Source organism: Buceros rhinoceros, unplaced genomic scaffold, assembly GCF_000710305.1.
Source record: "Buceros rhinoceros silvestris isolate BGI_N320 unplaced genomic scaffold, ASM71030v1 scaffold13726, whole genome shotgun sequence".
In the NCBI taxonomy this organism is placed as follows: Eukaryota; Metazoa; Chordata; class Aves; order Bucerotiformes; family Bucerotidae; genus Buceros; species Buceros rhinoceros.
Window position 1 is genome coordinate 1 of NW_010419413.1, and position 12,399 is coordinate 12,399.

The 12,399-nt window shown below is 48.8% G+C and overlaps 1 protein-coding gene across 1 annotated transcript in view; it reads right to left on the reverse strand.

The window, feature by feature from the left end:
* Window positions 1-38: 38 nt before the first annotated feature.
* The window catches only part of LOC104495870 (voltage-dependent L-type calcium channel subunit alpha-1C), a gene marked incomplete at both ends in the record, with an annotated part of 71,330 nt that continues 58,969 nt past the window's right edge, over window positions 39-12,399 (reverse strand). The window contains 6 exons of the mRNA XM_010138907.1: window positions 39-135; window positions 1,770-1,897; window positions 2,775-2,940; window positions 3,745-3,836; window positions 7,034-7,099; window positions 10,737-10,865. Of these exons, the coding sequence (XP_010137209.1) occupies window positions 39-135; window positions 1,770-1,897; window positions 2,775-2,940; window positions 3,745-3,836; window positions 7,034-7,099; window positions 10,737-10,865 (678 nt within the window). The remainder of the gene's footprint in view (window positions 136-1,769; window positions 1,898-2,774; window positions 2,941-3,744; window positions 3,837-7,033; window positions 7,100-10,736; window positions 10,866-12,399) is intronic.

A 12,399-nucleotide genomic window follows, 5' to 3' on the forward strand; every position in this document is an offset into this window, starting at 1 on the left:
GTAGCTGCTGTGCCTCCCCCCGCCGCGGCGTGCCTTACTTTGCAAGCCACCCGGTGAGGGCAGAGCTTCCCGAAGCCCAGGGGGGGCTGGATCCGCCGGAGCAGCGTCACCACGTCCAAGTGTTTGATCCGTCCCCTAAAGAAGAAAGCACGGTGAGGGTCGCATCCTCGCCACGCGGTGACCTGCTGGTCAGCCTGCAGAGTGCGGGTGCAACTAGAAGCATCACCGAGATCTTTCCAGCCCCACCCCACCTCTCCCTGCAGCCCGGCCATGGCTAAAGGTATAATTTCAGGCCTCTTGCTTGCCTTCGGTGCCTGCCGCAGGATTTGCCCAGCCCTCATACAACTCCTACTGGTACAGAAAACCCAGCTGTCAGTCATACACGAGTGGTTTGAATGCTGCAGTTCCTTAATGCATGAACGGACAATTCCGGGTTGTCCCTCCACCGCTGACCTCAAAATCTACAGCTGCTTATTTACTTGTTGGTCTTAGGGCTACAGCGGGCACAGAGATGCAAAGGGTCTCTTTTTTCCATGCCACTTTACCTCCCGTATAAATACTCCCAAGGCACTGCTTTTGATACTTGTTTATGCTTTGGGCTGTCACAGGAGCCAGTGTGAAACAAAAAGTGCTGACCTTCCACAGCAGCAGTTGGGTTTCTTTTAAGTTCCATAAACCGCATCTCAAACTCTCTCAGGGAGTGAGGAGAGCTACCAGAGCCAGAGGTGGAGTTTCAAGCATGGGACATGGATGGGGAAGAGGAAAAAAAGAGCTTCCCATTTACAGATGGGAAGGAACAGGATGTCACCTGGACTAGGCAGCTATCACATGCCTTCAGCAACTGCGGTCTTGCCTTCAAACAAGCACAAAGGGTGGCATCTGTTTTGTTAACAAACCCTGTATTTATTAGAATTCTGTGCTTATCCCCTATCCATATTAAAAGTCTCCCTGCGAAGTCACCAGGGATGGGAAGAAGGGTTTCAGTCTGCTTATCACTTTGATAATGTGACGTGACCTCACTTACTGCAGAACCTGAGCCCCAATGAATCTTGACACTGTGTCTCCTAAAGAGATCTGCTTTTAGCTTATGCCAAGGTCTCTTTCCACAGTTTTGTGTTGATGAAGGGGGCTTTGCAATTACGACTGTCAGCTGTACTGCAATGCCACAGGGATCTAAATGCGCTTTAAGCCTAAGCATGTGTCAAACAGAGCATATAATACTGAATGTCAGTTAAGCCCTTTTGTCAGTTGTTCTTGTGTAACTTTAAATCCCTGTAAGTCTGCTGATGTGAACGACCCTGCAGGAAACGTAACGCAGCCATCTGAAGGTACGGGTTGTGATGGGCCTGTACGACATTTAACAAAATGGAGATTTGAGCACAGCAGCTCTGCTGTGAGTAGAAAGCCAAACAGAAGAGTCACAGCTCAATATCCCAAACACATGCAACAGTAAACCAGTGCTCCAGCTTTCCTTTCTCAGCCTCCTGCTGCCCCTCCCTGAACAGCCTCCATCTCACCCCTGACTGAAAGTGAAGCAACATCCTGCCAGGTAACAGCGCAGCCTAAATGCTGAGATTTTTGTGTGTATCCTTGCACTACTAGCTTATGGATTCACCAGCGATACCTTGTGGAGGTATCTATTTTAAGATTTTTTAGGAAAAATGTGTTCCTGCAGGGGGAACATGGCACTTACTGCATTGGGCCTAGAGAACAGAAAGTAACGGGCCAGTTCTCCCGAGGATCTCCGATATCCGGGCTGGGTTACTTACTTGGCTTCAGGGTCATACTCTGCCCAGATCCTTTTAAACTCATCCAGGTGGTGTGGTCCTAAAATGGACCAGTCCCGTGTCAGGTAATCAAAGTTATCCATTATAACAGCTACAAAAAGATTGATGATCTGCAAACAAGGACAGAGATGACTTGATGGATGAGGCAGTTAACAGGAGACTTTACCGGGTTCTCCGTTTAAGGTCTGGATTTGGACTTATAAAACTAGGAAGCCCTTGGGGTTGGGTTTTCTGTTCCCCCATGCCAGCTCCCCAGTTTAAGTGGGAAGATCCCAGAGACATGATATTCTCAGCTGGTCACATTTTTCTCTTCCATACTAGAAGGAAGTTTGCTGAATGCTTTGATATGCTGTAATGGCTCTTTATTTACCTGTGTCTGTGTGACAGAATGGGGTAGTTCTGCCGGAGGGAGGACCTGGGATTTATTCTCTATAGACAGTGGGCTGAGATAGAAGTCCCTTCTTCTGGCCCAAGACCAAAACTGTGAAAGTGTTGCTGCTGTTCAGCGGGAGAGTTTTGTGCACTGATGCCAGCTGCAGAGCATGTGCTGTCGCTCTGAGCAATGCTGCACTGCCAACACAGAGCAGATGCAAGTGGGATATGTGTATTCTCACAGTCATTGCTGCTGGCAGGAGAGGAAAAACCTGCTCAGCAGCCAGAAGGAAGGTAGGAGGGCAGGTGGGAAGTGTGGCTGAGGCGTTGCTAGCCTCAGCACAGCCCACAACATGCTAATTTGGTTTTCTCATGGAGGGGGAGGGAAGATGAGCGCTCCTTTGCTGTGCACAAAGGATAAGGATTGGAAGCAGAGTATCCCCCAGAGCTGGAAAGAGGCAGGAATGGCAGGGACCAAGGGGGTGTTGCTGGGAAAGACCCCATGGGGAGATTTCCCCACTTGGAGATCATTCTTCTGCTGTGCAGTGCTGATATCTGGGGAGGCAGGGGCTCAGCCTGACCGAGGGCAGGTTTTGGTTGCCGATGCGCACTCACCAGGAAGGCACAGAGCATGTAGAAGCTGATGAAATAGAAGACGGCAAAGCTGCTGCCACAGGAGTGATCGGCTTCAGTGGAGTTGGCCGGCTCTGACTCTGGGTCGCACTTCTTGTCTGGGAGACATGCCAGCATGATTTCCTGCCAGGCCTCACCGGTGGCACACCTGGGCATGGCAAAAGGCAAAGGAGGACAGCGCTGACCTTTCATGTGAGAGGGACTGGAACGTTAGCCACCTATTGTTGCTTCCATGAACATGAATGGAATTTTGCCACTGAGATCAATTAAGAGCAAGTTAGGTTGATGGCTGGGCTTTGACACACACTGGCATACCCTGCTCCTCTTTTTGGCTTTGTTGGTGTCATCAGCGTGTTGTTCCTGACTGGCTTTGGCTAGTCTGGGTACAGGGCCATCATGCTCCAACCAGCCAGAGTCATTGAGATGTGTATGACATGGCTATGGATTGCATGAAAAAACGCCTTGAAAACAAGGAGACAGCACTGAATTCGTGCCAACTCCTCACCCCTTCAGCACCCCTCCCTGGCTGAAGCACACCTGGCCACAGCTGGGGCAGGATGATGTGCTAAGCTGAGCTGGGCATGGCCACGCCAGAGCATGAGTGGGAGTACATGTCCCTTTCCCTGCTAAAATAAACTGAAAGTAATACTGGCTCGATTTGGACAAGAGGAGTTTGTGATGCATATGAGACAGCATGGAAAACTGGCTCTCTTCCTTCTCAGTAGGAGGACTTGCCTCCCTCCCCAGCACAGTGTTGACCAGTCAGCTGGCAGGATGGATTGCTTAATGGACCGGTTATTTCATCTGACGTAACTCCTAGGCTCCCTGCCTAAGGGACAACGTGTTTCTACGCACCTCGTGAGTGTGACACAGTAGGAGGAGATAAACTGTGCCCAAGAGCAGAGGAATTGTGCTTCCAGATTGACACAATCCAGAGCTGTCAGACACCCACCTGAAAAGCAGCAGCACTGCCTGGGGGAAGGTCTGGAAGTTGTTGTTGCGGTTGATTTCTGTGGTATCGTTCAGCGCAATTTTACCAAACACCTGGCAGAAAGCAGAAGTCTTTTCAGGTTAGCCCTGCAAAATCCCCACACCTCTTGCCACCTGTAGCTCTTGGCCTCACCCAGACTCTGATACTTAACAGAATCTGCTCTTCTCCTAAAAAATTGTTTCCACAGGTCTCTCATGTTTGCTGTTGCTTCCCTTGCTTGTGCTTTATCACCAGAAAAGCACTCAGAGGCATCTTTTGTTAAAACAAGACCCCCTTCCTTATTTCATACACTGTGAATATGTGATATGGGGACTTATTTTAACAGGCACTCATATGGGGAGGTGATCCAGCTGAAAGAAATCAATAACACAGAAGATAAGGCTCATTCCTTCATTGCTTATCTGTCTTCACCACGAGGAAATGATAGCAAAAGATCAGCAGCTGCAAAGCCTCAAGCTTCCAGCTCTTGTGGGGTGCCTCGGATCTTCCCAAAACAACGTAAAGTACATTGCCTTGTATCTGCAGATTGTCCAAATGCCCGCCCTTCTAGTACTCTAATCACAAGCCCTTCTGCTCGTCACCAGCCGGTGTTTCAGCCCCCTCCCACCCAGAATGCAGCAGGGTGAAGATGATGACTGGATTTGCCCAGAAAAGGATGGCTTACAGTTTCCTTCCATGCCCAACCCACTGTTGCTGCACCAGCTACTTTATCCAGCCATAGCATGAATTCTGCAAACATCAACAAACTGTTTTAGGGGCCCGCCCTTGGATGGAAGTCCCTAGTGCAGGAGAGCTCCAGGCTTCTTTGAAAAAGTCTAATATAGCTTTGGTATTTTTGGGTGCTGAGACCAAGAGCTTAACAAACCTTGCCTGGCGGAAAGGTCTCCGCACAGCATAGTCAGTCAGGACTATTTATTCCCCATCGATAGCAATGTGACAGAGATCTCAAGGACTGAGAGCTGTAATCTTGTAGCCAAAATGAGCAGCAGGAACAGAGCAGCTCTGAGAGAGCATGAAGCTTCTTTTCAAGCAAATGTCACTGATAATTAACACCCCAAGAGAAACAACAATGTGGAGAGAAACGTAGGGACAATAGCAGGGAAGACCATGCCAGATGGGAGGGAGGATCTGTACGTGGCAGGCTTTCTGCAGGGGTTCCTCAATGGACACGTGAGCCTTCCCCAGCCTTAAACGCCCCCACGCTGCGGGTAGCAGTGACAGCCCCAGCTGCACTGGGGAGGAGCAGGAGGACCGTTTAAATGCTCAGAGGCAGTTTGAGCTAAGGCAGCCCATATTTTTCATTTCAGGCAAGCGTAGGCAAGGGAACTTCCCATGCTGGAAGTCTGATTTTCCTGTCAACCCTGCAGGTTCCATCACATACGAGGCACTGACAGCAGCTGCTACGGGTGCTTTGCATTAGGCACCTCTGAGGAGCTGTAGGTAGAGGTTCCTCTCTCATGGCCTCTCCAGTCTGTGCCTCCTGGGCCATGATGTGAGTGGCTTCATCCATAAGCATCAATTTGGATTTTTCCGCTTGAGCATATTAGGTAGCGAGGCTTGAATGTTGTTTTGCTCCAGGTCAGGGTAGTAGCTGAGATGAAGTGGTAGGTCTCCTTTATGTGAGAAATTCTTACATTTTCGTTAGATCTGGTACATCTAGTCTTTCAAGGTAGCGGCTTAATGGAGTGAGGACGGATTTTCCTCCCTACGTATCACTATGTGTGAGGGAACTCTATGTGTCAGCAGGTTTAAGAGAGCAGCACACATAATGTCTGAGATGCCATTTGGACAAAAAAGTGATGATCAGGCCTGTGGGCTCTAAGCAAAGAGGAAAGATGAGAAAAGTTGGTTTTCTCATTGGAAGACAGGAGGGCAGGAAGCAATCTAGTGATCTGGATCCGTGTGAAAGACAGATGTGTGATCTTTAGGCTGCTGGAATGATTTAAACAGAGGCCAAGGCTTAAACAGCCAACCTGGAACTAGTTGACAGGAAAGCAAATAGAATTGTAGAATAAAATGTCTAGCCCTGGCAGTGCCGCAATCATTGTAGATCCCACCTGTGTGGGCGCTTGGGAGCCTTTTAAATTGCTTTGGGTAGCTACCTAACACTCGAGTAATCTCTCAAGGGATTTTCTGTGTAGCACAGGCAATTCTGTGAGATCTTGGCCATTTGGGCTAGTTAGGTATTACAGGCAAAACTTTACAGTTTGAGCCTCAGGTTTACGGTATGAGCCTAGTAGACTAAATGACAGCTATAATTACTGGGGGCAAATGAGATAACCTGTGATAGTTCAAGAGAAGATTAGTTTTATTTTTCAAACTGGGATAAGGCAGATGGAGTCTGTGGAAAGATGTGACTGTAATAACAGGAAACACATTAAAACAAGGTTACAGAGGTCAGACGAGTTTTGTTACAAATTCTGTGGGCACTGTGAAACTAAGAAGCCTGTCACGTTTGAAGACCTCTGGAAGCAATTATGCCATGCCCCTCTCTGCTTTGGTCTCTGGTCGCAGATGGCTGACTTGTCTGAGATGTTTGATTAACACTGGAGTGGAAAGTGAAGCCTAGTTTGAAGAGCAGCACAGCAGATGAGGCTGGGACTGTCACAGACGCTGCCTATATCACATGCTTTCTTCAATGGTTTGTATGCAACGTCAGTTCCTTGCACAGATGAATGCTCAGACCAGTTCCAACTCCATTTTGCAAACTGAATAGGATATTGTATTGATGAAGCTTCCTGAAGAACTGGCACAAACACAGAGCACCAGTATCTTGGGTCTGATCCCATATTTATCTTCACGGGTTTAAATCAAAAGCTGCTTTTTACAACTTGGTGGAAATTATGCAAGTGTGAGAGTGTTGCAAGAAAAAAAATTTGGTTTGTTCAGTGCAGCATGGCCCACTGAAAAATCTATTTTGAACCAATGAGAGAGGCAATAACTCTCCTTTGCCAACACTACTGAGTATTCCTTTGAGAGTGGGGGGTGTGGGTCCTCTAATGTTTGTATATTGCATTCTGCCATTAAATGGGTTGGGTTTGGGTTTTTTTTCTGGGTGGTGGTATGCTCCTGTGGAATTGCATTGTCAGACAATATTTTCCAGCCAAGGTTAGCTGCTCTCTTATCTTACTGGGTGAAAACCTTCTCGTAAAACCCTACAACCACACACTGATCCAGTTACTTTCTAAGTCAGTTCCCAAAACTCTAACAGGAGAAGGCAGACACAGTTCAGTTCTTTAGTATCACTTACCTGCATCCCGATCACGGCGTAGATGAAGAACAACATCACTATTAAAAGAGCCACATAGGGGAGAGCCTAGAAAAGAAAAAAAAAAAAAAGAGAGAGCACTGTGTCTCCACCGAGCCCATCACACTGGACCCTCGTTCATCCTTCTGGCTTTCAGAACCTGGGCAGAGGCTGGCCCCAAACGGGGAGTCTGCAGTTTGGCCGGGTGGCCACTAGATGCCTCCACAGGCCCACATTTGCTTGCCCTCCTGGCATCAGGCTGTCGCCACCCCGCACCGGCAGGCGGACTCTGCTCCCCCTCGTGATGGTGCAGCCCTGCTACCGGCAACTCCGTCCTGCCCTTGATGGAGTGAGGAAAGCGAGGGCAAAACCGGTGTCTACAGGTTATTCCCAAGAGGAGATAACTCTCATAACCAGTATTGTTCTGGCATTAATGGCAACGTGATTCTTTCCTGAATGCAGCCTGGTGACATGAAAAACACAGCGGCTGCTGAGGTCCAAACTCAAGGCTTCTGCTACAATGGCTGGTACCGTCCTAAGTACCTAAAGCAGCATCAGCTTTGTTCCCTGTTCAGTGTTGGGTGCCTGTGATGGTGTCTGCAATATGCGATGTGTCTGTGATCAGCTGCTGAAGAGGAAATGCAGAGCACTGATATGCAGAGCTGCCTCATAAGGAAGGAAGAGGCCACTGCAATCAGCAGTGTTGAGTGCTATCGGTTTCCTCTGCCACTAGCAGAATCAAGGGTGCAGCTAGAGACCTCACAGGCTCGGGCTTTTGAGGAGGCATTTTCTACTTTGTTGCTTTTGAAATACATAGTGCTCAGACCAGAGATTTCCAGATTTTACCTCAGAGGCAATGGGCGGATTCATTCCCATTGAAAATGCAAGTACAGTCCCTGCTCCAGATTTTGAGCACCTCACTTCATAGAGTTATAAAAAGCCTACAACATTATTATTTTTTTAAATATAAGATTATTTACACATTTTAAGTTTATGCCTAAATTCAACAGGGCTAAATCCTATAGGAAGAATCGAGGAAAAATTTTCACTGGGGAGTTGACTAAGATCTGCAGAAATCATCTTAAAGAGATCTGAATACTAAATAATTCAAACCTTTAAACAATGTCTGTAACCATCATCTTGAGACTGAGGTGCAGATTCCTCTGTGCATTATGGGGTCAGACAAATCTGCACGGTTACCTCTCGATGTCAGTGGAGATAACCAGCTCAAAATTGTGCTCCAAGTATTTTGTGATGATCTAGTTGGGACTTGATACACACGAGATCTCAGAAGAGCTCCTGAGATAGTGTACGGACAGGACCTGAGGTGCATAACCTTACCGGTTCTTCTATCTTTCAAATGGGGATGGGAAGACTGTCTTCTCTCCTGGCTGTCTGGCCCTCCACTTCCTTTCCAATTCTCCTCACTGATGCATCTTCCTGCTCATCTATGCTCCTTCAGCTCCCTACCTCCCGTATTCCACTCTTTTGGCTCCGTCCTCCTCCGTCTCTGTCTTTCCCTGGCTTTACCACTTTGTCCCTGTGATTCCCATGGCCTTGTCTTGCCCTCAGCACTCCTCACACTTCCTACTCCCACTCGCCAGCCTGGGCTCTGTTACTATCTCTGCAGGCGGAAACCCTGCTAAGCATTTTCCCACCACACAGTCCTCTGACCAATGCCCCAACTTGTATGTAAGCACTGTGCACCAGACACAGGGCACATGGTAGTTACGATGGGATCTGAACTCCAGTACAAGTTCATAGCTTATTAGGCTGCCTTGTGTGAGCAGAGATGCTTCCTGGAAGCATGTGGGGACACAGAGAAGAGCCCGTGCCAGACAGAGCCTGCAAGGATCCCAGATTTTGACAGTGGGAGTGGCTGGATAAAGAGCTCTGCACAGCGGCTATTATTAGCTACCAAAGGAGCCTCCCAGTAGCTGCAAGAGGAGGAGCTCTGAGCAGAGAATACCATGTTATAAATGGCTAAAGGCTTTCAAGGGAAAAGGCACTGTCTTGCAGTGCTTTTATTTTATTTTTTCTTTTTTTTTCCCTGCTGTGGAAGATACCTCCCTTGATACTTTCTCCCATCACCCTACAACCCTTCCTAAAAGTAACACTCCAATCAAAGAGGTCTGAAGGTCACTGGAGGGAAGTACCAGGCACTCCCTTTCCCATCCATCCCATCCTCTCCAGCCAAGAGCCGTGGCAATCTGAGCTCAGGACAAGAACGGGCTATTGAAGAGGCTGGAGGGGCACAGGGGCAAGGGGAGGAGAAGCAGAAACTGGAAAGTGTGACTCTGTCCCTTGCATCAAGATTGGCTGAGCTGTGCCAAGGGAATCTCATTCCTATATATGCAGACAAAACGGTTCCCACTGGAGCCGCTCAAATAACAACCTGGAAGTTAGCAACCGTCTAAGCAATGGAAAAAGTCAGTTGTGGTACGGATGCGTCAGAAAACTGCTGTGCAATATTAGAATCTCTGGCAGCCAAGGAGTGTGCAAAATGAGAGTCCTTTGCGTGAGCCTGGTGGTCTGGCTACAGATACCACCTGCAAGGTGCACTGGAAAAGGTCCAGATTGATCCGTGGTGTACACGTGTGCTATTTCTGCTGACAGAGACAGCGTCGTCGTGATCCACAGCACTTCAGGCTTTGGTCCCAGCTTGTGTTGTAGCTGGTGAGGTTTAAGTTTTGAAGTGTGGATCAGCTCCTTTTCCATTGGAGTCAATACAAATGCTATCAACTATTGAAAGCTTCAATCCGAGGTATATACAGTTGCTGTTTCAAGATGTTGTGTTGCAGAATTTACTACTCTTTAATGCTTTTGTCTAGTGGTGTGTCCTGCATCTTTTCTCGTGTTTAGACCACCATTTGTATTCCTCTGCTATGGTTCCCAGACGCTTCCTTTGCTTCCTTCAGCTAACATCCAGGTTGTGCTGGCCAAGTATATCCAGGTCAAGTACTTGTAAAATGCAGGAATATGCTATGCTACATCTCTAACTAGCATTTTTCTATGCATGGCTAGGTTGGGGCTGATTTGGAAGCAATTTTTCTAGCAAAGAGTTATCTCTGTGTGTTTGTTTTCTGCCAGAGATGATGATTCTTATCCAGTCAGGTTTCCTTTACCTTCTCCTCTCTACCCTGGTACTTTACCTACCACTGAAATGCTCCCTGTCTCCAGGGCAAAAACATCAGCAATTTAGTAACTTGGCATTGTTACCAGGGCCAAAGGTGTGGGGCTAAAAAGGTGAAATTCCTCCTGGATGAAAGCTTGGGGGCCACACACCTCTAATACTCACTGGAAATCCTCAAAACAAGGCTTAAGGGAAACTTAACTGAGACGCAGGTCTTCCTCATAGCTGTGTATTTTGCTTAAAACAACACATACAAAATACAGCTAAAATAGAAGAAAAAAAGAAAGAGGAAATTCAAGGGTTACAGACAGGCGGTAATTGAGTTGAACTGAACTATCAAGGCTGTTCAGGAAAGTCTCAAGCAATTACTTGTGCTTTAAAGATGAAACTCATACGCAGGAAGTCATCCCCTCTGAGCCCCATTTACTTGACTCTCATTTGTGCCACGTGTCATTGGTGTGCACAGCTCTGAACAGCAGCCTTTGAGCCCAGGCACTTGGGTGAAACCCCTCCCTGAGAGGCCACCAAAAGGAAAAGAAAGGAGTTAGGTCTTAGAGATAAGCGAAGGAATACCTGGAAGGACTTGATGAAGGTCCAAAGCAGTGTCCGGATGCCCTCCCCTCGGCTCAGGAGCTTCACAAGACGCATCACACGGAAGAGTCGGAAGAAGGTGATTGAGATGCGAGAGTTTTCCTCTGCGTTCTGGAAGCCATTGGCACAGAGGCAGGAGTTACAACAGCACGGGAGGAACAGGGGCCCTGGGCCACAGAGGACGCTATGCTGAGAGCTCACTGCACTGTTCCTTGTCCTGGTATCGCCTCCTGGGCTTGCACCACCCTGACACCCCAGGGATGGGCTGAGGCCATTCAAGCGTGCCCTCTCTCCCATGGTGGTGAAGCTACTCTACCGGGGCTCTTGAGACCATCAACCTCTCCCTTTAGGCTGCCTGGACTACTAGGGATTAGGGATATGTTGTTATGCTATAAACCCCTCCACTACATCTCCTCATGTTGGAAAGATGCAGTTCTCCTTTGACATTTTACTGGAGCAGAAATGTGCTTTCTCTTTTGACCTGTCTTGGATGCTTTACCCCACGAAGTGCCTCAGCCAGCAGTTCTGGTGAATCTGGTGTCGGGCATCAGCCACGTGCCGCTTGCTCTGCTGTAGCAGAGGTAGCAGGTCCCAGGTCTGCTCCTGGGTGCGAAGCCCCACGGGGACACGGCGTGCGCTGCCCCTGCCCAGCTCCTGGCATCACTGGTGTCCCTGCACTGCTGTGGCCGGGCTTCTGAAGGCTGGGCCCTGGTCGCTCGCTCCCGCTGCTCCATGTTCGGGCCTTTCGCATTTCTCATGACCCCTTTGTACTTCCCACAGTCTGCACACTGACTTTGGGTTTTGAAAAACATTTTATTTTGGCTTCACTGCTACTGTTCAAGCGTGCAGTATTTTAAAATAGTCTTTCTTCTGGCCTGTTCTTTTTCTCACAGCATCTGCTTTGTCCCTAAGCATTTTCCCCTGGGCCTGTAACCAGCTCTGACGTTCCTCAGCCTTCACACATGTGAAGGCAACATCCGTCTGAGCGCTGCTGTGGTGGCAGGATCACCTGGGCCGCTGCAGAGGACCGGCTGCCTAGCTTGAGTGGAGGTGAGGCACAGAAAGTGCTGCGTTTCCCGGTTCGTTAACCCCCTAAAATATTGTGTGAAGCCTGTCGAGCTGGTGGTTTCCACTAGCAGCACTGTGGGAATGTGACCTCCTGTCACAGGGGGAGATAACACTGTCACCCTGCCACTTGACCTGCCGTGGAGCAAAGCAGTTCACAGAAACCCTCTCTCTGTCCCCATCCAGGCTGCAAAGACCGCAGTGTGAGCCTAAACACCACCAAAAGAGCAACATTTAGGAGGAAGAAACAGTGCAGATCACCCCCGCTGTTAACTACTCACCACTGTGTAAACCAAGAGAGAACAGACCCTTTGGATTTCCTGTCACTGGGCAGCAAAAACAGCAGCTGCTTGCCTGTCTGCTCCTGATAAAACCCAAGGCACAAGAACCGCCCAGACACAGGTTTCCGGGGTTAAATCTCCAGAGGAGGATGCGTACCTGTGCGCTGCGTGTGCTCCTGTTTCCAGCGCAGGATGAGCCGACTGGTGCTCAGCTCTGCTGACCACCAGCTGGCTCCATGCCCCTGCTCCTACTGCACAGCCGCAGGGACACACGGGGGCCCACGGCTGCTGGCCTACTT